The 25761-nt window shown below is 34.9% G+C and overlaps 1 protein-coding gene across 5 annotated transcripts in view; it reads left to right on the top strand.

Moving 5' to 3' along the window:
• The window catches only part of RPS6KA5 (ribosomal protein S6 kinase A5), a 170927-nt gene that overhangs the window by 104837 nt on the left and 40329 nt on the right, over positions 1-25761 (top strand). For 3 of the 5 annotated variants that reach the window (XM_035719806.2, XM_025442351.3, XM_049113416.1), the window contains 3 exons: positions 439-546; positions 21332-21415; positions 23351-23454. In XM_035719806.2, coding sequence (XP_035575699.1) covers positions 439-546; positions 21332-21415; positions 23351-23454 — 296 coding nt within the window. Of the gene's footprint in view, positions 1-438; positions 547-16281; positions 16351-21331; positions 21416-23350; positions 23455-24252; positions 24379-25761 lie in introns of those variants that run through there. The other 2 variants (XM_049113417.1, XM_025442354.3) reach the window with 2 other exon arrangements.

The raw sequence follows: 25761 nt of genomic DNA, 5'->3' as shown, positions 1-25761 counted from the left end.
TTAGAAAGCTCTCTGAATCCTTTAGGATGTGATGGACATGAATTGGCTAGCAGTACCTGAAAAAGATCATCTGCAGTGATACATCCAGAAGATAGAACAGGAAAAACAGAGTTAACAGTAGTCCACAGAGAGACCCCGTGGAAGCTGGTCTAGTGGGAGTAGATCTTCATTACACAGAGAAGAAAGACGTGATAGGAGAGGTCCAGGGAGCCCAGCAGATGAACCCTGAGATGGAGGAATTCACATTGTCCCTAGAGCCCAGCAGATGAACCCTGAGATGGAGGAATTCACATTGGCCCTAGCCAGTGACTAAGAGCCCTTGCAGCATCCTGAGCAGGAAAATCCATTTTTTGGTTTGTTTTTAAGGTAGATAGAGACTTTCCTAATTCATTTTTTGGAAATTATTATTTGAAAATGCATATTTGTTTGTTTTTACAGTTGGGAATTATATACCGTGACATTAAGCTTGAGAACATTCTCCTTGATTCTAATGGCCACGTGGTGCTGACAGATTTTGGTCTGAGTAAGGAGTTTGTGGCTGAAGAAGTAAGTATTATATTTTAATTTGAAGTTAGTAACAGAATGTAAACAATGATAAAAAAAATTAGTTATAGAGTAAGCATTTATCAGGGTAGTACCATATGGATTATGGATTTTTGTACAAGTTTGCCTAGAGGAACATCTTGACATGAATGACTGTAAAGATTTTTAACTTAAAATTATCATCTTGTTGGAATTACAGTAAACCTTTGATGGCTATATCAGAATTCTCTAGTTTAAAGCAAAACTATGCATTTAACTTTCCCTATAAAATATAACTGAAAATTTTAAATAATCCTTTGGACCCTTGAGGAGGATTATGGCTTAGTTGGTAACCAATAGAAAATTACAAAACAAAGGATAGAGTTTCAATTGTATTTACAAAGTAGTATGTTCTGATGGTCCTTTGAATTCACTTGATAAAAATGACAAGGATCTACTAGAACTACTTTTTTAATAACCTTGCTTTTTTGTTTATATGAATTAAAGTGTAATAGGTAATGTGCAGATTTTAAACATGGAAGACTTTGGATTTTAAGTATTGTTAGTATTTGTTTACTGTTACAGGTACATTTAATGACTTTTAAAAATGTACATCTACTAGTTCTAGTTAAATACTTACATAGCAGTTGTGATAAAAATTATGTTTTTATACTACTGGCTATGCAAAATACAAGGTAAATTTGAATGCCAACTCATTCTTATCTAAGAAATTATTGGTATAGAATACCAATAATTTTTGTAGTGAAGGACTCTGTGATTGTAAAACACATCATTCTTGAGTTCCACATGAGGTGTGTCTGTTTCTGATTGTTTGCTTTTTGCAGTATTGCCAAAGCAGTCCTAGGTGAATTCCATAAGTGCTGAAATTATACAACTAAAGATCCCATTTTTTATCATATCCATATTCATTCAGTTCACTTATTCAATAAATATTTATTGACAGCCTCTGCCATACTAGGTACTGGCTAATGGGATGATGAAGAAGATGGAAATGGTATCTGCCTTCATAAAGTTCTGGTTATAATTATACTGATTATCTGTGACAGAAAAATCGTAAAAGAGATGAATTTTTGAGGAATTTACTTCAAAGTCTGATTTTTAAAACTTTTTCTCCTTTGTAGAACTTTTCATGGCAACTTCAGTAAAATGTGACAGATTAAATATGTTTCCTGTTGCTTCCTCATTAAACCCCCTACACAAAAGTAAGGGAGTAAAATAGGCATGTACTCAAAAGAGAATGAAGAAAATAGGAACCACATTTTGGAGGATAGACAGCAGGAATATTAGTGGTAACCAATATAGCATCCCTTGTCACAGTTGAATCCTAAGCTAGTAACATGAGAAACCTCAAAGCAAGCTAATTTGTACTTCAGGAACTGGCAGCACCAGGTGTTCTTCAAAGTAGGAGCATAGGTTATATGGTCAAAAGTCTGTATAAGAAACAGCCCCCCTCAGATCTGCCACATATTTGGTTCACCTAGGCAACCGTGCTTTCCTTACCTTCAGGGAAGACAGAGGGTTGAATAGAAAGACTGGATTCAGGGCAGTGGACTGAAGGTGAGGACAAAACAAGGAAACTGGTGGTTCAGGTGCAAAATGGCACAGTGAGCCATGGAACTCCCGTGGCCTCTTTCTGCTTCTTCACTCTGAGGACATGACTTCCTAGACAGGAGTTTGGAGGATTCCTCTCTGTGAAACTGAGAGCAAAAACTCTGCAGATGCTCTCAGGTGCTGGTGTCACCAGGGAACTAGCCCAGCCAGATCTTTCTACAGAGAGGTCTGTGACTTGACAAGCCCAGCACATGCTGTAGAACCGTTTTGTGATGATGTCATGGTTTCTTTTTCTGTTTTGATGTCACTGTATTTCAGTGTAATTACTTCTTGTGTCTGTATTCCAATGTGATTATAGTTTCCGCTGTCATACTACGTATTTAAAAGCATTATTCTGAGGAGGAGTCTGTGGGCTTCAACAGATGGCCAAGGGATCCTTGGCATGTAAAGCATGCCTGCATAGAGAGATTTGGTGATCATGTTCTCCTCTCTCCATGGAACCATTCATGCATTTGCTTATTCACTCCATCAGTATTTGTTGAGCACCTTCTCCATACTGGACATTAGGCAAGGTCCTGGTAAGACACCAATGAAAGGAATCACTTAGTGACTCCTGTGGTTATGGGTACATGCGGCTGATCATTTGACAGACTTTGGCCCTGGGAAACAGCAAAAATAAACGAAAATCAGACACGGATTAGAGATGCTGAGTTTTAATACAGAAATACAAATTAATCAGAAATGCTGTGCAACTAAGTCAGCTAGATCCCTCCTCACAGGAGAGACTTCTGTGTTCTGTTAACGTGTCAACAGTTCCTCAGCAAGAGAGCAAAGAGAGTTTTAGTTGGATGCCATAGGTTTTAAACAGTTGTGTAGGTACAAAAATGAAATATTGGGTGGTGGGGGCACCTGGGTGGCTCAGTCGGTTAAGCACTCAGCTCTTCTTGATTTGGCTCAGGTCATGATCTCAGGGTCATGAGCTCAATCCCCACATCAGGCCCCTTTCTCAGCACAGAGTCTGTTTGAGATTCTCTGCCTCTCTCTCTGCCCCTCTCCCTACTCTCTCAACTAAATACATAAGTAAAACCTTTTTAAAAAATGAAATATTGGGATTCAATCTGAAGTAGAGAAATAATTTATAGATTTTCGTATTATTCCCTGAATACAACCCAACTGTATTTAATATAGTTATGTGTTAGTGTCTGTGTCATTAAGCTTTCCACTTTCATTTCTTCCCCTCAGACCACCAGCTCATTCTTCATCTTCCCATAGAGGACATACTATCACACTAGGCTTCAGGTTTCACTCTCAGGGCTAGGGTGGTGACTACCCTTCTCTGAGACCCCTACAGTGGGATCTAGTGGTCCTTTGCTCCCCTAATTACACCCAGCACCTATTCAGCAAGTTTCCCTGCCTAGACTCTTTCTACCTTAAAAATATTCCTGTTTTGATTAGCTAGCATTCCTTTTTGGTTTCACATGCCTCCCTGACTCACTTATATCAAAAATACTGTCTTTCCTGGAATGCATTTCTTTTTTGTCTATCCCTATTCTATCTCCTTGGTTTTCAGTTTAAACTCTAGTCTAAGGAGTCTCCTCCTTGGTTCCCAGTGTTTATAGAGAGATTCTATAGCCCTAGCTCCAGCTGACCTCTCTCCTCTTCTTCCTCTTCCTTTTGGACCCTTTTGTCACCATTTAAGCCTCGTCTCTCCTTTCTTAAAATTTTAAAGATGGAGAGATGGATGGATGGACAGACTGACTGACTAATAGATAAAATCTCTCTCAGAATTCTATACTCCCTTCCAGCTCTTGTGCTTTTGTTCTCTGTCAGTATCTGTCTACACACTCTCTTTACTTACCCACATGTCACTCACTCCTTCATCTAGTCCAGTTTGGCTTGCATGCCTACTGATGGACTATAAGTCTTGTCAAGGTTACTGTTGACCTCAGTTTTAGGTGCTTTTTAGTCCTTTCTTACTTGACCACCTTGTAATGTTGAACTGGATATTGCCTCCTGCCTTGGCTCCTATGACACCACACTCCCCGGTTTTCCTACTTTCTATCACTGTCTTTTGCAGGCTCTTCCTCTTCTACCCAAGGGTTCCTCACAGTTCAGTACTAAGTACTCTTCTCTGTTTATGCTCTACTCTCTCTCTCTCTATGCTGGTGCCATACATATTTAGGATATGTATGGCAACCTCAACCTCTCTTCTGGGCTCCAGGTCCAAAGATCCTTGTAGTGTATTTCCATTTGAATAGACTCTCATAGACTCCTTGAGCTCAACATTTTCAGAACTGAACTAATCCTCCCCTACCCAAATCTTCTTCTCTTTTAGTGTGTTGCAGTTTTGTGTGTTATAAATTCTGGCCTCATTTGGTCTGGGAAATATATTTCTATTGAATTTTTAGGAATCTACTTAGTATAAAAAACATATGCTTTTAAAATAGTTAAAAGTTTCTGCTCATGGTGTAATATTCATTTTTGAGTGTATTCATTAACTTAATAATTGAGCAAATATTATTTGAGTACTATGTGTCAGGTATTATCCTAGACCCTAGAAATACAGTGGTGAATATAACAAATTCCTTGCCCTAATGAGCCTGTGTATTCTAGAGGTGTTTGTCAAACAGTCATATAATTATTTCTAGAATTATAGTTTGCTAAACTAGGTTGTATACAGTATAAAATTTATTTATTTTAGAAACCTTTAAAATCTTTTATATGATAATGAACACTTTACAAGTTTGATACTTTTGATATGTTCTTTTCTCGGTCATAGAATTGATAAATCCCTTGAGATTCTGAGAATCAAAGAAGATATTAATCACTATTTGCAGGCTAGTCTGTGTCCTTCTTAAGATATCTTGAGAATATAATTCAGCAAACGTTTGTTGAGTTCCTACTATGAGTCAGTCTGCTAGATATTGGGTATATAATTTTAACATTGAAGACTTAAAGATAATGTTTAAAGGGGGTCTGTTTTTACCTGTTTATTAACAAATAATGTCAAAATGATACATTAATGTCCTATTAGTTACTGTGTACTTACATATGGTATATGCATCCTGTCTTTTCGTAATTTCACATTGAACACTTAAAAATATCACAACAGATTATTAATGTGAGTCTACATATAGCTAACTAAAACTAGAAAAATAATGTCCCCAACATTTAAGATAGAAGTAGCTAAACTAATTATAACATATTGTCTTGGGAGCTATACTTTAAAGGAAAAGCCTATGGATTAGAGACTATTTTCTGTTTTCAGAAAATAGAAAAATACCTTTGCTTAGCTAAGATGATATTATTCATTAATTAATTTTTGGAATATTTTAGTGGCCTTTGTATATAGTGGATAGAACATGTACTGAAGGAAGAGGATCTTTTTCAGTTCTCCACTTTGTGTCTGTGTAACATCGGGCAAGCCACGTAGTCATTATCCATTCTCAGTCTTAGTTTCTTCATCTGTAAAATAATAGCTGTCGTATCTAATGTATAGAATCATCGTATCACACAATAAGTTGATGCTCATGAAAGTATGTTCTAAAGTGTGAAGCAGTAAATATCAGTTTCTGCTTGTAGACATATTGTTTAAATTTTAGATTACTGTGAGCAAAACTAAAATATACAAATGAGAATCTTAAGTTACTCTCCTTTTCTGATTTATAGGAAAGTTTAAATTATGCCTCTCTTTAATAAATGCCTCGTTAATAATATTATCTGCAGTATTCTGCTATTGTGACATACATATCTCAAGATGCCTGGGTGAGGCTCAAGATCCATTAAGAGCATGTTTGCTTTAGGAATCAGATTACTCTCTAAGGCAGCTTTTTATTACTTTTGTCCCCTTCTTGATTGACTCATGACATGTGTTCACAATTCTTTTCATTTGCATATGCTCCTAAGGAATGTAATTAGTTCTCTGTAAATAAATCCTACCAGTCATTCACCAAACCAGTGACTTTGGATAGTTTTAGTTATTTTAGGGTAAACGTTAAGATGGAAGTGTTGGGAAAACAGGAGACCCAGAGACTAGTCAGAACATTTTTCCATTGCCTCAATTTTTCTTCTACTCAAACAGTATTACGCAATATAGGGATGGTAGCACATTAGTTTCAGCCATTTTTTTGTAAAGTTCTGCGAGATATCAGAGTAGATCCCTCACATTTGGATGGGTGGAGGGGAGGGAGACAGCAGGGCTTTGCCCTCAGATGTCTGCCTCACAGGTTTCCTTTATAACCTTTCTTACGGTAGAAATTATTGGCTCTAGTAAGATTTATTGTAATGCTCTTTCTTATTTTAAGGCAGGTTCAATGTACAAGTTCAGTGAGCAAGTTTAATGTAAATGTCATCACAGGGCAAGCAGGAACAACTTTTGAGTGGAGATTGTTTTCAAAGAAACTTCTATTATATATTCCATTTGTTCAAATCAGGTTAAAAGCATATCATTTTTATTTACTTGAAAATTATGTTTAGCAGTCACATTCTATATTAATGTAGAATGTATTAATCTGAAAATAGATCATTTTTTATCTATTTTCCAAGAAAAAATGAAAAATTACTTAAGACCCAAGCCTAACTGTCAGAGACTTTCAAACCCTTTAGGCGAATTTAGCAAAAAATATTCTGAAATATTAACTGACATTACATAAATATGATTAATAAGTGTTTATATCTTCTAATTTCTTTTTACATTTTTTGTTATGAAATATTTAAGCATAATAAAAATATAAAAAATGCTATATAACAAAATCTGTGCACCCACTATTCACATATGCAGTTGTAAACATTTTGCATTTTTCCCCACTCATTTGGCAAATATCAATTTAATGTGTCTGCTGTGATTCATCCAGGCACTGTTCTGTCTGGTGTTGTAATCTAATAATGAACAAAATAGTTAAAAATCCCTCCTCTAGACAGAGAGGCAGCCAATAACTAGTAAATAAGTAAGATATGTATGAAATATGTCAGTTAATGGTAAGTTACAAGAAGACAAAGAGAAATAGGGAGTATTAGGGTGAGAAAAGGTTGCATTTTTTTTTTTTTTTTTAAGAGAGATGGGGTAAAAGGGCAGAGGAAGAGAATCTTAAGCAGGCTCCATGCCCAGTGCAGAGCCTGACACAGGGTTCAACCTCACAACCCTGAGATCATGACCTGAGCCAAAGTCAAGAGTTCACCCTTAACCCACTGAGCCACCCAGGTGCCTGAAAAAAATTGCACTTTTAAATCAGATTCAGGAATGGTTTTGCTGAGAAAGTGACCATTTAGTAGAGACGTGAACGAAGTGAGAGTGTGAGCCATATCGGTATCTGAAGGAAGAGATTTCTAGGCAGAGAGATCAGCTGGTGTGAAAGATCCAGGGTGGGAATATACCCGGGCTATGTGTGGAACAATAAGGATTACAAGTATTAAGTGTTTAGAGTGAGTGAGGCTCAGAGTACCAGGAAGTAAGGGCGCAGGGGTGGTCCTATGGATGAAGGATTGTACAGATCATGCAAGACACTGAAGACTGTTGTAAGGACTGTGGCTTCTTCTAGTGAAATGGGGGCCACTGGAGAGTTTTGAGTAGAGAAATGAGATGATCTGACTTATTTTAGAAGAGTAATTCTGTTTGCCAAGCATGATATTCTTTATAGTGGGACATGTCTAGAGACATGGAGACCCGTTAGGAAACTGTTATACTAATCCTAGCAAGAAATAGTAATGCTTTAGACCATGGGGTGGCAGAGTAAGTTGTAATAAGTAGTAAGATTTTAGATCTATTTTGACATTAGAGATAATGAAATTTCTTGATGATTTGGATGTGGGGTGTGAGAGAGCAAGAGGAATCAAGGGAGCCCTAAGGGTTTTGGCCAGGGTGGCTGAAAGGATGACGTTGCTATCAACTAACATGGGGTGGGCTTCTGATGGAAAGAAAGATTTCAGGTAGGTAGAAGAGTGCATCTGAGCAGCTTGAGTTTGAGATGACTATTAGACTTACAGAGATGTCCGGTAGACAGGAGGAGATCTGAGTCTGCAGTTTGAGGGAGAAGTCTCATCTAGAGATGTAAATTTGGAATTTGCCAGTATAGAGGTAATATTTAAAATTGTGAAAATGGAGAAGAATATCAACACAGTAAGTACAGATAGAAAAGAAAAAGGGACAAAGCTTTGAACCCCGGGCTACTCCAAATAAAAAGAGCAGGAGGTGCCAGCAAAGGAGACCGGGGAAAGGGGAGTGGCAAGCTGAGGAAAAAATAGGTAAGTGTGTTGTCTTAGAAGCCAAGTGAAGAAATGTTTCTAGGATGAACATGATCAACCATGTCAGATACTCTTGTTAGGTCAAATAAAATGAGGACTAGAGATTGAGCATTAGCTCAATTTAAATCTCAGGAGAAAGAGACTGGGAATAGATGTATTGTCCTCCGCAACTAAAGGCAATTCTGGGTTTTCTGTAAAAAGGAATAGTGAAATTGTGTTGGGGAGAATAGCAGAGGATTTGAAGTGGGGTTCAGAGAAGCCTTTTGATTTTAAGGTGGGAGAAATGACAGATGTCATATGCTTGTTGACACATTCCTAGAGAGGAAGTGTAGGGGTCAATATAATAATGATAGAAGAGAAGAGGGAAGATTGCTGGAACGCTGACCTTGGGAGAAGTAAACTCAGTGTACAAGTGGGGAGGTCATCCTTAGCTAATGGCTTGGTCAGTGCATCTTTAGGAAGAAAGAAGGGTCAGTTGGAGGACCCAGATGCATGTGGCTGTTAGGAAGCAGTAGTGGGAGTGATAGAAGGTTTTTTATTTTGTTTTGGTTTCGTTTTTTATTGCTTCTATGTTTTCACTGAAAGTGAGGAAGGAAAAGAAGACATTGGAGTTTGAGGAGAAAGAAAAAGATATAAAATAAGCAGCCACATCCATGGAGAGTGAATGGGTTAGGTAATCAGTGTGTTTGCTGGGCAGCATTAAATGCCCGCTTTGAGGGTCTTGGTCATGGATTTAAAATGAAATTGGTCAACTTGATTCTTTGTTTTACTCCAGCCACATTTAGCTTAACAAGTGCAGGCAAAGAGTAGATGGTGGGTTGAATTTAATTTTATTTTAGTACCTCTACTTCATAGGTATATATCCATAAACTATATTAGTGTTAGCTTATGTTTCCTAAAATGTACATAAGTGGCATATCATATGCAAAAGTATTTTATTTGACTTATTTTTAATGTATCCAAGTTGATAAATATGAATCTGTTTCATTCATTTAGCTCCTGTATAATATTCTTATTACTTATCCATTCTCCTGTCGAGATACATTTAGGTTTCTGTGTTTTCTCAGTGTTGCAGGTTTTTCCTGATATTACTGGTTTCTGTAGTTCTTTAAATATTCTATATACCCATCATTTGTAATTATATATTTTCTTTTCCAAGTCTTTCACTTGTTTTTAATGGTATTTTTGCCATCATCAGATTTGACATTTTAATAAAATCAACTTGGTCTTTTCATATTAACATTCTTTGATTATTCAAAAAAAATTGTGGTGAAATACACAAAAAGATTATCACCTAAACTATTTTTTAATATTTTATTTATTTATCCACGAGAGACAGAGAGAGAGAGAGAGAGAAAGAGAGGCAGAGACACAGGCAGAGGGAGAAGCAGGCTCCATGCAGGGAGCCCGACGTGGGACTTGATCCCAGGTCTCCAGGATCACACCCCGGGCCAAAGGTGGCGCCAAACCACTGAGCCACCCAGGCTGCCCCATCTAAACTTTTTTTTTTTTTTTTTACAGACAATGCTTAGTTTATTTACTGAGAACAGTCCTTACAATAAATAAACCATCTAAACTATTTTTAAGTGAATATCAGTAGTATTAACTATATTCATAGTATTGTGCAACAGGTCTCTAGAATTTTTTTTATCTTGCAAAACTTAACTCTATATCCAATGAACAACAACTTCCCAGTTTCCTCTCCTCCTAGCTCCTGGCAGTCACCATTTGACTTTCTGTTTTTGTGAGTTTGACTACTTTAGATACCTCATATAAGTAGAATCATATAGTATTTATCTTTGTGGCTGGCTTACTTCAGTTAACATAATGTCCTCAAGTTTCATTCATGTTGTAGCATGTGACGGGATTGCCTTCTTTTTCAAGGCTAGATAATATTATAATATACGTATATATCATACTTTATTTATCCATTCATCCGCTAGTGGGTATTTGGGTTACTTCTACCTATTGGCTATTGTGAATAGTGCTGAAGTGAACCTAGGCATACAAATATCTGTTGGAGATAATGCTTTCTGTTCTTTTAGGTATATATCCAGAAATAGGATTGCTGGATCTTATGATTATTTTGTTTTATTTATTTTTCACCATGATAATTTTATTTTTAATTTTTTTGAGGAAAGTCTTTAATGTGTCTTATAGTGGCAACACCATTTTACATTCTCACCATAAGGGTGCAAGGGTCCTGGTTTCTCCACGTCATTGCCTATACTTATTATTTCTGTTATTTTGATAGCAGCCCTCCTAGTAAGTGTGAGCTGGTATTTCATTATAGTTTTTATTTGTGTTTCTCTAATGATGAGTGATGTTGAGCATCTTTTCATATGCTTGTTGGCCATTTGCTTATCATCTTTGGAAGAATGTTGAAATTTTCCTAATTTTTAATCAGATTATTTGCTTTTTTGCTGTTGAGTTTGTAGTTCTTTATATATTTTGGATATTAACCACTTATCAGATGTGTGATTTGTAAATTTTCTCTCCTGTTCTGTAGGTTGTGTTTCCACTTTGTTTTCCCTCCACTTTGTTGTCTTTTCACTGTTTGTCCTTCCACTTTGTTTTAACTTTGATATTGTCCCGTTTGTCAGCATTTGTTGCTTATGTTTTTGGTATCATACCCAAGAAATGATTGCCAAATCCAGTGCCATGAAACTTTCCCTCTACTTTTTCTTCTAGGAGTTTTATACTTTAAGGTCTTACATTTAGATCTTTAGTCCATTTTGAGTTCATGTTTGTATTTGGTGTAAAGTAATGGTCCAGCTTCATTCTTTTGCATGCAGCTATCCAATTTTCCCAGCATCATTTGTTGAAGAGACCATCCTTTGCTCATTGCATGGTCTTGACACCTATGTTGAAGATCATTTGACCAAATGCTCTATAAGGTTTATTTCTGGGCTCTCAATTTTGTTCCATCATTCTCTGTGCCTGTCTTAATTTCATTACAAAGCTTTATGGTTTATTTGTAGCTTTGTAATACATTTTTAAATCAGGAAGTGTGAGCCTGCCACCTTTGTTGTTCTTTTTCACGATGGTTTTGGCCATTCAGGGTCCCTTGAGATTTCAATATGAATTTTAAAATTTTTTTTATTTTTGCTCAAAAATGCCATAGGGATTTTGATAGGAATTACATTGAATCTCTAGATTACTCTTGGTAGGATGGACATTTTCACAATATTATGTCTTCTAATCCATGAGCCATGGATGTTTTTCCTTTTATTTCTATCTTCTTTAATTCCTTTCAGAATATTTTGTAGTGTTCATTGTCAGGTCTTTGGACTTACTGGCTAAATTAATCCCTAAGCATTTTATTATTCTTGATGCTATTTTTTTTAAAGATTTTTTATTTATTCATGAGAGACAGAGAGAGAGAGAGAGGCAGAGACATAGGCAGAGGGAGAAGCAGGCTCCATGCATGGAGCCTGACATGGGACTCCAATCCCGGGTCTCCAGGATCACGCCTGGGCCGAAGGCGGTGCTAAACCTCTGAGCCACCGGGCTGCCCTCTTGATGCTATTTTATTTATTTATTTATTATTTTTTTAAAAGATTTTTTATTTATTTATTCATAAAGAGACAGAGAGAGGGAGAGAGAGAGAGGCAGAGACAGAGACACAGGCAGAGGGAGAAGCAGGCTCCATGCAGGGAGCCCAACGTGGGACTGGATCCCGGGTCTCCAGGATCACGCCCTAGGCTGCAGGCAGCGCTAAACCGCTGCGCCACCGGGGCTGCCCTTGATGCTATTTTAAATGAGATCTTTTCCCCTTGATTTTTTTTTTTTTTTAGATTGTTCATTGTTAGTGTAAAGAAGTGTGATTTTTGTATGTTGACCTTGTTTTAATTATTTTTTTTTCTTCATTTTTTGATAGTCACACAGAGAGAGAGAAAGAGAGGCAGAGACACAGGCAGAGGGAGAAGCAGGCTCCATGCACCGGGAGCCCGATGTGGGACTCGATCCCGGGTCTCCAGGATCGCGCCCTGGGCCAAAGGCAGGCGCCAAACCACTGCGCCACCCAGGGATCCCTGTTGACCTTGTATCCTGTAACTTTGCTGTATGTGCTTATTCTAAGTCTTTTGGTATGGATTCTTTAGGGTTCTCTACATGTAAGATTATATCATCTACAAGCAAGATAATTTTATTTCTTCCTTTCAAATTTGGATGTCTTTTTCTTGCCTAACTGCTCCACCTAGGACTTCCAGTGATGTTTTGAATAGAAGTGATAAGAACAGCCTTACTTTTTTGTTCCTGATCTTAGAGGAAAAGCTTTGAGTTTTTCATCATTGAGTATGATGTTTACTGTGGGCATTTCATATATGGCTTTAACTATGTGGAGGTAGTTTCTTTCTATTCCTTCTTTGTTGTTGAGTGGTTTTATCATGAAAGGATGTTGAAGTTTATCAAATGCTTTTTCTATATCAATTGAAGTGATTATGTGGTTTTTGTTCCTCATTCTGTTAATATGGTTTTACATTGATTGACTTTCAAATCTTGAACCATCCTTACATTCCAGGAATAAGCCTCACTTGGTCATATTACATAACCTTTTAATGTGCTATTGAATTTGGTTTGCTAGTATTTCATTGGAATTTTGTATCAGTCTTCATCAGAAATATAAAGTTGTAATTTTCTTGCAGTAGCTCTTGCTTTGGTATCAGGGTAATGCTGGCCTCATCCAATGAGTTTGGAAGTATTCTCTTCAGTTTTTTTGGACTTACTACTTATTTGAATGTTTTTTTTTAGAATTTTCCTATAAGCCATCTGATCCTGAGCTTTTCTAGGGGGAAAGTTTTTGATTGTTGAGTCAATCTCCTTACGGATTATGTGTCTGTTTAGATTTTCTATTTCCTCATAATTCAGTCTTGATAAATTGTATTTTTCTAGGAATTTATCCACTCTAGATTATCCAATTTTATGGTGTATAATTGCTAATAGTAACTTCTTATAATATCATGTTTTATTTCTGATTTTACTTATTTGATGCTTCTCTTTTTTAAAATAAATATAGCTAAGATTTTGCCAGTCTTGTTATTTTCAAAAACCAACTCAGTTTTGTCAAAAATTTTTTCTATTGCTTTTCTATTCTCAGTTTCATTTATTTGTGGTCTGCTTATTTCTTTCCTGATGCTAACTTTTGGCTTAGTTTGTTCTTTTTCTAGTTCCTTGAGGTGTAAAACTGGTTGTTGATTTCTTCGAATTTTTCAAAGCAAAATCTCTTTATCTCCGTGCACATTAAAATTTTAACTTACTAGGAATTAATTTTTGTGTATAAAACAAAATGAGGATCTTATTTTATCTCTTTTTATAGATTAACCTAGTTGACTGAACTATCATTGAATAGTCAGTCTTTCCCCTGATTTAAAAGCAACTTCTGTCATATGCTAAATTCCTGTACAGTCTATTTCCTGTGAGCCCATTTCTATTCCTGTTTCTCTTCTTTCAGTTCCATGGGTCTAGTTGCCTCTCTCTGAATCAAAATAAAAAATATTAAAGGCTATGGTTTTTTTAAAGATTTTATTTATTCATGAGAGACAGAGAGAGAGAAAGAGGCAGAGACACAGGCAGAGGGAGAAGCAGGCTTCATGCAGGGACCCAGTTGTGGTACTCGATCCCAGGTCTCCAGGATCACACCCTGGGCCGAAGGTAGGTGCTAAACCGCTGAGCCGCCCAGGGATCCCAAAGGCTATGATTTTATAATAAGTTTTGAATCTGGAAAGGTGAGATCTTTCTCTTCATTTTTATCCTACCATTCTCTCCTCCTTTCATCTGACTCTTCACTATATTCTCTATTCCTGATCTTTCATTCCTCCATGTAAATTATGGAATTGAATTTATATATTAATTTGGAAATAACTGTGAACTTTGGATATTTAATCTTCCTATCAATTAGTATAAATGAATATTCATACTTTCCCATTTATTTAGTTATCTTTTATTTCCTTCAAAGTATTTTATTTCTGTGTAATGCTTTATACTTATAATCATTTCTATTAACTTTATAATTTTTATTCCTATCTACAAAATTAGACTATTTATGACTTTTGAGGCAACACATAGGAATGTTGTTGATCTTGTAAATAGTAATGTTACTGAATTCATACTCCACTAATTTACATATTCACTTGGATTTTTTATATAGATGACTATATTAAAAGAATAAAATCAGAACCACTATGTCAATAATGATGGCTTTATTATATCTTTGTGATTCTTTTTATTTTTATTTTGTGTGTACTTGTGGATGGATGGTTTAGTTTGTCTTCATTGTTCTGCCTACTTTTATTTGTGTGTACTCTTGCTTTTCTACTTCAAGGCAATGTACCTTGGGTTTTACAATTTAGTATGGTATTTACTCTAGGTTTTTGATAGATAAATTATATTCTTAGTTTTTAGTTGTTTACTGACATAAAGAAATTCTTACGGTTTTTCTCTTTAATCACCTAGTGTTTTGAGTTATATTAATAGGATTTTTTCTGTTGAAATACAACAGAATTTGCACCTCTGTAACTATCAGGGTGTATATTTTTTTCCTTTTTTTCCCACTTTATAGGTAAGTGTGAGTAGCTTTTCAAATACTTACATAGTTCTCTAAAAATATTTATAATAACATTTAGGTTTTCAATTTCTTCTTAAGTCAATTTTGGCAAGTTATATTTTTATAGAAAATGAATAAATAAATCTTTAAAAAAAGGTGGGGGGGTAGCCCCGGTGGCGCAGCGGTTTAGTGCCGCCTGCAGCCCAGGGTGTGATCCTGGAGACCCGGGATTGAGTCCCACATTGGGCTCCCTGCATGGAGCCTGCTTCTCTCTCTGCCTGTGTCTCTGCCTCTCTCTCTCTCTCTCTGTGTTTCTCATAAATAAATAAATAAATCTTTAAAAAAAAAAAAGAAAATGATATATGTTGTCTTTTTAAAGTTGTTTGGCATCATGTTGTTCATAGAATTCACTTATTTTTTAATCTCTATTGTGAGTGTAGTAATGTTTCCTGTTAAATTACTAATATTATTGATCTGTAACTTTCCTCCTTTATCTCTGGGTCAGTTTGCTAGAAATTTGCCCATTAGTCTTTTCCAAGAAATAACTTTTGTCAAGCTCCTCATTTTTTCTATTTATTTGATTATGTTCCTTTATTACTTTGTTTCTTTTACTTTTTGGAGTTTTTCTTCGGTATGCCTTTTCTAAACTTTTGAGTTGGACCTCCAGCTCACTAATATTTAATTTTTAATGAACAGCTTTAGATATATCTCACAGGTTCTAACATATGGCATGTTTATTATTATTCTAATAGTCTAATATTTGTTGTGTGGTTTTTTTGGGCCATGAATTACTTAGAAATAGATTTTTAGGTTTTCAAATATATAGGATTTTTTGGTTGTCTTTTTGTAAATGAGTTCTAATTTTATTGCTTTCTGTTTGGAGAACAAACTATATATGATTTTCTTTATGTGGACTTTATATTTGCATTGTGACCTATTACATGTTTAATTTCTGTAAATATGACATGTATACCTGAAATGATTGTGTATTCTCTGTTATATAAAGTTTTGTGTATTCTCATAAACATCATACAAATCTTCTATAGCTTCACTAATTATTTTCCTGCTTGATTGTTCAGTTTTAAAAGAGATATGTTAAAATGCTCATTACAGTTGTGGATTTGTCCATTTCTACTTGAAGATCTCTCCATTTTTGCTTTATATAGTTAAAGACTTTTCAAAAAATATTGAGGGTATTCAGGTTTGGAATAGTATTATTTCCCTAGTGAAATGTTCCTTTTATTATTACATAATGACTCTCCCTAATTTTAATAATCCTTTTTGCCTTAAAGTTTATTTTCCTGCTATTAATAAAAATACTCCAGCTTTCTGTTGGTTAGGCTGGTCTGATATATCTTTTTCCATCTCTTTACTTTCAATATTTCTTTGTCATTATGTTTTAGGTGTGCCTTTTGTAAATAACATATAGCTGGATTTTGTTTTTGATCCAGAGAGTTTCTATCTTTTAACTGGTGAGTTAAATCTGTATATTATGATTACTGATATATTTTTTACTTATTTCTCTTATCTTGCTATGTGTTTCTCTTTATCATAATTTCTCTTTGCTTTTCCCCCTCCTTTCCTATTTAGATTATTAGGATTTCTTTATTTCATTTCTCCCTAATGGTCTAGAAGTTATATATACTCTATTTTTATTCTTTTAGTGGTTATTACCCAGAAATTTTTAACTTATATTATGTCTGTAATTGTTATGACCACTACAAGAACGTAGAATGTGTTAACTTCAATTATCCATCTCATTTTCTGTGTCATTATTACTTATTATTTAGTCTCACGTTGTGTTATATTCCCCAATTTAATCATTCTGTAATTTTCATTTTATAAATTCAGTACTTGCTTCTGTTTTCTCTCATGTTTATCTGTTTTCTCTGTTCACTTTAGCTTCCTACAACTTAACTCTTTTCTTGTGAGTTCAATTTATTTCTGAAGTACATCCTTTAGATGTCTTTTTAACAACAATTAATGAATAATAAACTCTCTCTGACTTAAAATGCCTTATTTTGCACTGCATATTCATTGTTAATGTAGCTGTCGTAGATATATCTATTATATAGACTGGTGTATCTTTTTATTTTGAAATAAAACATATATAAAAACAAAAGCAAAATAAATATACAGATTAGGGGATTGTTATAAGCCAAACACTTCTTAACCATCTCTCAAGTTAAGAAATAGGAATTTGCCACCCGTGAATATATTTTTATTTAGTTTCCTTGGGACTTTTGCAATATATTCTCAAATGTATCTTCTAGTTTACAGATTCTCTCTTTAGTTGTGTCTACTCTGTTTAATCAGTCTGGTTTTCATTACTCTATTTTTTTCATTTATATAGTTCTGTTTGCTTTTTCATATCTTTCTAATCTTCCCTATGGTTTTCCTTAATGTCTTTCATCTTTTATAAAATATCAATCTTTTATAGATTGTTGTTCTAGTATTTCAGATAATTCTTGTGTTTGGTTTGGGGAGTCCAGTTCACTTAGTAATTTTGAGATTCCAGGGCTGTGTGTACATGAACCCTGGTCCAGCTAGGTTGCGGAAATTTCTCTGGTTCTGTTGTGTGTTCCAGAGTAGCACCATGTTGACCAGATTTTCTCACTTGCCCATACTATGGAGAGAGTAAATTCAGGCCCCAAATCTCCAAGACGCATAAGCCTTGGGATTTGATTTCACAAGGGGAAATATTTATGTGTTTGTTTTCTAAGATAAGACCTTCCCTTTGTGCAGCTACCACAAAGCATAGGTCATATGCCTACCTCACTGGTTTTCTGCACTCTCTTCATGGCTGGCATCTAGGGATTCCCTTCTTTCTTGTGGGCACAGTCATAGATGATTAACAGTGCTATATTAACTTCGTTTAAAAATCAAACATTTCTAGATATTTGTTGTGATATTTGTAAAATTAGGATAGGGAAAAAATACAGATGGAAAGTAAGTTTATATTTAACTTACAAATTTATCATAAGCAAATAAGATCAGAATAAAACATTGGCAAATAAAAGGTAGGAATGATTTAATCTAGTATTTATTGAAAAATGCTTAAGAATTTGACAGTTGAGTTTGTATTTGGATTCTTCCTTGGAAGGAAATCATTTTTTTGTCCAGTGCTATCTGATCTTTCTCTCTAAGGAACAGTGAAACCTCCTTGATCAGCTGATCACTTAGCACACAAGAATACTCTGTATTATCTGCCAGGATGGCACACACACACCACTTTTACCATTTTTATGTTCAAGGAAATTCTTGAATAATCTTTCACAATCTTTTAACATTCACAATCTTTTGATTCTGTGCTAGCTTTGATCAGTAATGTTGTGTATAAAGTAGTGTGGATTTAAATGCTAAATAGGTTGATTGCCTTGCCTCCTTGAGAAGAATGTTACCATAAAGATATATTGAACAAATGATAAACAATAGAATTTAGCTATATAATCCTATCCTTTTTATATCATAGTTCATACAACATTACCTAGAAAGCTTTCCTGCTCCCACTACTCACCTTCCCCTCTCATACCTCATCAGTTCATCTTCTTGGTAGAATTATTTGAAAGTCATGCAGTATTCAGTCCAGATGACATGCATCTTCCTTGGCAGAGAAACACAAATTGGAAAGTAAACTAGGGATAGATTTACAAATAAAGGATAAATTCTTGGAAAATCAAGGCTGATACACTATAAGTTAAAACCCAGAGGGAGTAGCACTTCCACTAGGGCAGAGGAAGAGGAAGCAGATACAGAATTGCAAGAGGCTAAAATGGCAATGTTTTAAAGTAACACAGAAATGTAAGAAATGCTTTGTTCACTATTATTTCTCAGTAACAGGAATTTCCCAACTCTTAAGCTTTAATTTTTCTATCTCCTGGAATTTCAGTCAAATAGATATTTACTAATATAGATACTACCTGCTCCCTTCCACCACCTCCACCCGAAAAACCACAGCAAACAAACACAAAACAGAAGCTAAAGTGAATTAAAAGGAAGCTTAAGGGACGTCCAGGTGGCTCAGTGGTTGAGCACCTGACTTTGGCTCAGGGCATGATCCCGGGGTCCTGGGATCAAGTCCCATGTTGGGCTCCCTGCGTGGAGCCTGCTTCTCCCTCTCCCTATATCTCTGCCTCTCTCTCTGGGTCTCTCATGAATAAATAAATAAATAAAATCTTTTAAAAAAAAAGAAAAACATCTTTAAATTTCTTAGGAAATTTCAAAAGTAATATAAATCATTTATAATTTCATACCCAGTACAAGAGCTCAAAAATCACACAGAGAAGTTGGACAATATCTCTTTGTGACTTACTGTGGTTCTCAGCTTTCCCCTCTGTTGAGACAATCAAGAACTGAGCTGCATAGTTTTCTTTGTCAGAGAACAGAAGACATGGGAATTGGTAGTGACTATCAGACCTTTCTAGTAATTGGTAAGATCTATGTGTTTCATGCCCTCTTTACACTAAACATATGAATATCCAGTATTTTGAAGAAGAGGGTACATACTTCCATGATCCTCAGCTTGTAAAGTTTAATCATTGTCTCATACTTACAAGGAAATATGTATAATTTCAAAATAGTTTGTGACATGGAGCTGCCTGTAGATGGAAGTGAAAGTTTATATTTGCTAAAAAAAAAAAAAAAAAAGACTAGTTTTCTAAATAAATAAAATCTAGAGAAGCTATCAATCAAAACTCATTGTCTTTTTACTCCTAAACCAGTTTGGAGAATTATTTTTATTTTTTTCAGTATATCTAAACTTGATTTAGGATATAATGTTTTAAAGGTATCTTTTAAAGATGAGATCAAATAATAAATACTGTGACTTAGTAATTTTCATGATTCTGTACATCAGCAACACAGTGATTTTTACTTATCCAAAAAAAAGTCTATGGCATAATAAATAGTATATTAGCTTAAAAAAACTGGTTTTATGAAGTTTGGGGGTTTTTTGAAAGTAATTTTGTAGTATTTTTAATAATTCAGTAAATAGATGAATGCTTCCCAATATACACATTTTTTCTAAGCATGTCTAATAAAGTTATTATTCATTACTTTTTATTTGGAAATTAAACGGAATCAATTTTATTTAGCTTCATTTTTTCCAGTAGTTTGATACAAAATTACCACTTGGTACTGAAATGATGAAGCAGAGAGATAATGGCATTTAACATATGGTTTATATTAGCTATTCAATAACATTCTGCTAGGTAACAAAAAAGATTTTATGCAGATATAAGCATAAATTCTTTTAGTTTCTAGGGACTAGTAATGTTTCAGCATGTGTAGCATAAAAAGAAAGAAATGAATTATGTAACATTAATTATATTATAATTATATAACATATATATTATAGTTAAGTAATTTTAATACATTTGTTACCAAAATGTTTAAATAAATTTATTATATTTATTTTCTCTGGCTTAACTTTCCCTTAATAAAGTAAAGGTCTTCTACTTAATTCTATAACATTGCTAGAGTAGTGTTCTTTACTTTTGAAATTGGTAAATTAGGGGAATTTGTATTTTTCTTAAAACTTTGCTGGTGGAAGAAGAGTAAAGTGTAAATTGAAAAGTTTCCATTAAAGTAATTTTGTAAAATATTTTGATGGCACCAAAGTGCCTTAAAAAGCTTCAGATACAGCCATATGAATGTATCTTGTTAAAGAGGAATTCTTTTTTCCCTATTTAATGTATCTGTATAATAATTTAGATATATACTCTCCTTTGTTTCATTGAGATGAGTCATATGACACATCATTTAAAAATTCAGATTTTTAAATCTAGACCTTTTTAAAGCTCTACAAAAGAGACACAACTGCTTTAAGAGAGTCTTTATAAAAAACAAATTTGCTCATTATTTCTAAACATATGATTGGCAGTGCCAAATCTAAACAAAATAAGGTAGGAAAAACTTTGGGGGGTCATTTTTCATGTTTGGGTTCCCTATCCCCCTTCTTAGGATTTGGTCTCTTTTTTCCCTTAATGTTTCCCAGTGTTTTCCCAATCTTGCCTATCTGGAAATAAAGTACTAACATATTAGACAGGCCCTATAACTCAACTAGGACAGTTTCGAAGTTTACAAAAAGAGTGGTATGAGAAACCAGTAATTGAAATACACGCACATACTGAAAAAAAAGCAATGAATGGGTGGGTGGATGGGTGGATGGATGGGTGGGTGGGTGGGTAGATGGATGGGTGGAAGGACAGGTGTGTGGATGGACGGGTGAGTGGCTGGATGGATAGATGGATGGGAGGATGTCAGTCATGGGAAGGACTCATAGACAGGACTCACTGTATAAGGGGTGGTGTGTCCTAGTGGAAGGGGATAGTCTGTCAAGTGGATTCTACCACTGCTTTTCTACTGGGGTGTATCTCAACCACTAACAGGTAATACTTTTTTTTGTCACTTTTGTGGTTTGAAATCAAATGCCTTTTTGTTTGACTGTTTAAGGCTGAAAGAGCATATTCCTTTTGTGGGACTATTGAATACATGGCACCGGATATTGTCAGAGGGGGAGATTCAGGACATGACAAGGTATGTTCTACACTTCCTTACAGCTCTGTAATATGTATTAGAACTTAGTTAATACCCTAAGTCCAATCTTTTCAATAGAGCCGTTGTTCTGGTATTGTCTTACCTTCATTGTTTTCTCTCCTTTGCTTTGCATACGTGAACACATGATACCTAGTGTTTTAGAGGAAAAAGATAGACTGTGTTGATTACCTCTTCAACAGAAATAAGCATTGTAACAATCCTTGGAGAAAGAAAAAAATCCTACACTCAAGATAGTCCAAGTTTGTTTTCCTCAGCCCTCTGTAAATGAAGACTGTAGAAGAAGCGTCTTAAGTAGTTTTGTTATAAAATCTAGGACACATATATTTTCTTATTATATTAAAAGGTACAGTGCCATCTCAGTGCTTTTGCTGTATGAATAACTTTCCCCAAAAAAGGAATTTTGACTACTTTTTGTTCTTCATCTTCCCCTTGCCCTCATCCCCTTTCAAAATCCCACATATTCAGCCCAGATATCTTAAGTGTAGAGAATCTTTGGTCTCCTTATTAATGACTAATCAAATATTTATTTTTTAAAATATTTTATTTAAATTCAATTTGCCAACATATAGTATATCACCCAGTGCTCATCCCAATTATATATTTAAAGCCTGTTCTTCAAGTTGGTGTGGTATTGGTTTCAGGCTGTATGATTAGGAATCTGATTGTTGATCTGTATCATCTTAAGAGCTGGCTTCAAATGCAACCACAAAACATTCTGAGGATCCTGACTTAGAGGGCAGTAAAACTGCTCGTAAAAAGAAAATAACTGAATTGCTGGTTTCATTTGCTCCATGGTATTCTTTGAAACTACTGTCCACAACAGTTTGTTAGGAATTTATAACTGTTAAAATTTGAAAATTACCTTCTAAGACCTAATGTAATCAACTTTAGGGACAAAAATCTTATAGAACCTCCTACAACTCCTGCATATCTGAGGTCCAGGATATAGCTAGTCAATAAATACTCTTTCCTGTTCACAGAACACTTTGATGTCTTTGAGTTAATTAAATGTGACACAATATGCAAAGTGCTTATTAGTGTACTTGGCTTTACACTGTTCCTTTTACAGTTGCAGTCTGTCTGATTATGTTTTATATGTGATGCTTATGTATTTTCTTTGAAATGGCTCTAAGTTCATAAATTTCGCATTGTCTCTCTGAAACCTTTGTCCTGAAATTTGGAAGCAGGGTTAAAAATTTTAGCATCCAGTTAATATCTTATTGATAGAAGCTTATGTACTCAACAGATACTGAAATCTTGATTTGCCTAATTATAAAATAACTAATTTTCAATATATCAGGATTCTTTAAATTATGTATAATTTACTATGCTCTCAGTTCAGGTAACTATATTTATAAGTTGGTTTCCAATTCAGATCTCATTTTATTTTATATTATTTTAAGTATCTTCATGCTTCCCCGAACCAAGAGTCACACAAATGAAGATATACTGATAGTTTCTGTAAGAAGAATTGTTTTAAGTGGTTCTGAAAATATAATACTTTTAGAAGGGATTTTTAAAAATTTTTGTCCTTTAAGTTCAAGGAATTTCATAATATTTATTGAACCTAAATAATAAAAATGCAGAGTGCTCCCTTTTTTTCCTATCGTAAGTCTAAAGGTTTTACTTAAAAATTTAAATTATGTATTTAAAAATTAACCAAAGTAAAACCATTACTTAATGATTTAGGAAATAATGAAAACACTTTCAGCCCCTTGATTGACTTTGCTGTGTTTAAATTCTACCCTGAGAATACTTGGGATATTTGTTTCTAAATGTCTTTCTTGCACGTGCTTCATTTAATACTTACACAGAAAGCTAGATACAAAATCTTTTTGTTAAAATATTTTTCAAACATGTAGTTTTATTCTGTTCATTTTACTTTCTTATAGAAATGACATTATTGTTTTATAGGCAGTTGACTGGTGGAGTTTAGGTGTTCTAATGTATGAGTTACTAACTGGAGCATCTCCTTTCACTGTCGATGGCGAGAAAAATTCCCAAGCTGAGATATCTAGGTAAGACTTAACAAAATAAAATAAATGTATTGTTTTCTCAAAGGAACTTATCAAATTTCTGAAATTAAGGCTGATAGAAAAGATAATTTTTTAAATAAGGATAGACAAAATAGTGTTCAAATGGTAAATTTCCGTTTATATTCATATAGAATGTAGATATATAACATTTACATTTCTTTATATTTTATACGCCTATTTAGATCTTAATTCTTCTCATAAGGATAGTGTCAAAATGTTTGTGTGCTCCAAAGCACTTCTTATATTGTCTTTACCTAGTACATCGCATATTGAGAAGTGTCTTTGTTGGACACTTTTTTCCCACTGTATGCTGAATGTAAGTCCTTTGCAAATAAAGAAACAGTAGTGATATTTTCAACTCATGGATATATAGGCTCAATAGAAGCAAACACCATAAAATCACCTCCTGTAGGATATCGTAGTAGCATTATCCTATTCTTTTCTTCATAGCAGCTGTCACAATTGCAGTGTTACATTTGTGTTCATAGTTATTTGATTAAGTCTATCCCACTAGATTGTAAGCTCTGTGAGAGCAAGGAGCACGTCTGGCTTTGATCTTCAGGGCAGTGTGTTCATGTTCCAGCACAGTGCTTACCATGCAGAACTCCATAAATATTTTTGGAATGAAATGAGTTAATGAACAAATAAACAAACAGTGTTAAAACATTATACTAATTACTAGTTATGTTTTTGTCCTGTTTTTACTTGAATTTTGTAACTCTGAGAACAGATTTGACATTAAAAATTAAAAATTGAGACTTCCACTTCTTACCAAGATGGAATAACAGGGACTGGATTAACTTTCCTGCCTGAAACAGTTTTTAAAATGAGCCAAATACATGAAACACCAGTATTGAAGACACTGAACATCTAGCAGTGAAGGCCAGTGAAACGAAAATCAACGAGGTGAGCCCTCTGATTGCCCAGCTGACAGCCTTAGAGAGTAGCCAAGCTGCAGGGCAGGGAGGGGATGCGTAGGCAGAGTTGAGGTTGATCTAGGATTCTGGGAAGCCCCAGGCAGCTAGCGCTTGCAGGGCAGAGTCAGAGAGAGAGGTTTGGAGACTTGCAGAAGGTACCCCCTATGGTATTCGATGAAGGTACTGATAAGCACACCTGTGTGAGAGAGCTGCTCAGGATAGTTCAGATGTGATTTCTCTCTAAACTGATCTCTAGATTCAACACAATCCCAACCCCAAGTAGGCTTTGGTTTTCCCGTAGGAGTTGACAACCTAAATTCATAGAGGTACACGGAAGACCTAGAATAGTCAAATCGCCTTTGAAAAAGTAGACCAAAGTTGATTTCTGGGCTTATAAGCTACAATAATTAAGACACTGGGGTGTTCATATCAAGATAGACAAATCATCAATGAACTAGAATAGAAAGCCCAGAAACTGTTTAGATAGAGACAGAGGCAACTGGTTTTGTTTTTGTTTTTACAAAGGTGCAAAGTCAGTTTGGTGGAGAAAACATAGTCTTTTCAACAAATGCTAGAACCACTGTCATATGGGGAGAAGAAATAAACTTCAATAAATACTTCAAAGAAAAATTAAAAATAAATCATAGACCTAAATGTAAAATCTAAAACTACAACATTTCTGGAAGAAAACATAAAGGAAAATCTTTGTGACCTTGGGTTAGGCAAAGATTTCTTAGATACAACACCAAAAGTGCAGTCCATAAAAGAAAACACTGGTGAATTGGACTTCATCAAAAGTACGTGCACTCTTTGAAGGAAACCAAGAGAGTGGAGAGACAAGCCACAGACTGGGAGAAAATGGCAGATCCTGCATTTGATAGAGGACTGGTGTCCAGAATACATAAGGAAGTATCAAAATTCAAGGGGGGAAACATTCTCCCCTTGAAAACTTCTCAAAATTCTCCATTTTGAGAAATGGGCAAAAGATTTTAACAGCTCACCAGAGAAGATCTATGAGTGGCAAATAAGCACGTGAAAAGATGACCAACATCATTAGTCTTTAGGGAAATGCAGACTAAACCACAGTGGAGATGCCACTGTGTACTCACTGGAGTGGCTACAAATAAAGAGCCGGACTGTGGCAGGGTTCTCTAGAGGAACAAAACCATTCGGGTTTATGTATGTAGAGCCAGCACCAGAACTCTCTTCTATATATAAATTTATTTATTTTGTTGTATTATAAGGAATATAATAACCATATATATTTATATATATATAAATGTATTACAAGGAATTGGCTCACATGATTATGGATTCTCAGAAGTCCTAGGATCTGCCACTTGCAAGCCAGAGACCCAGTCCTGAGAATAAG

This window comes from Canis lupus, chromosome 8 (genome assembly GCF_003254725.2).
Source record: "Canis lupus dingo isolate Sandy chromosome 8, ASM325472v2, whole genome shotgun sequence".
In the NCBI taxonomy this organism is placed as follows: Eukaryota; Metazoa; Chordata; class Mammalia; order Carnivora; family Canidae; genus Canis; species Canis lupus.
The sequence above is the reverse complement of the archived record's forward strand: the minus strand, read 5'-3'. Positions and strand labels throughout refer to the sequence as shown.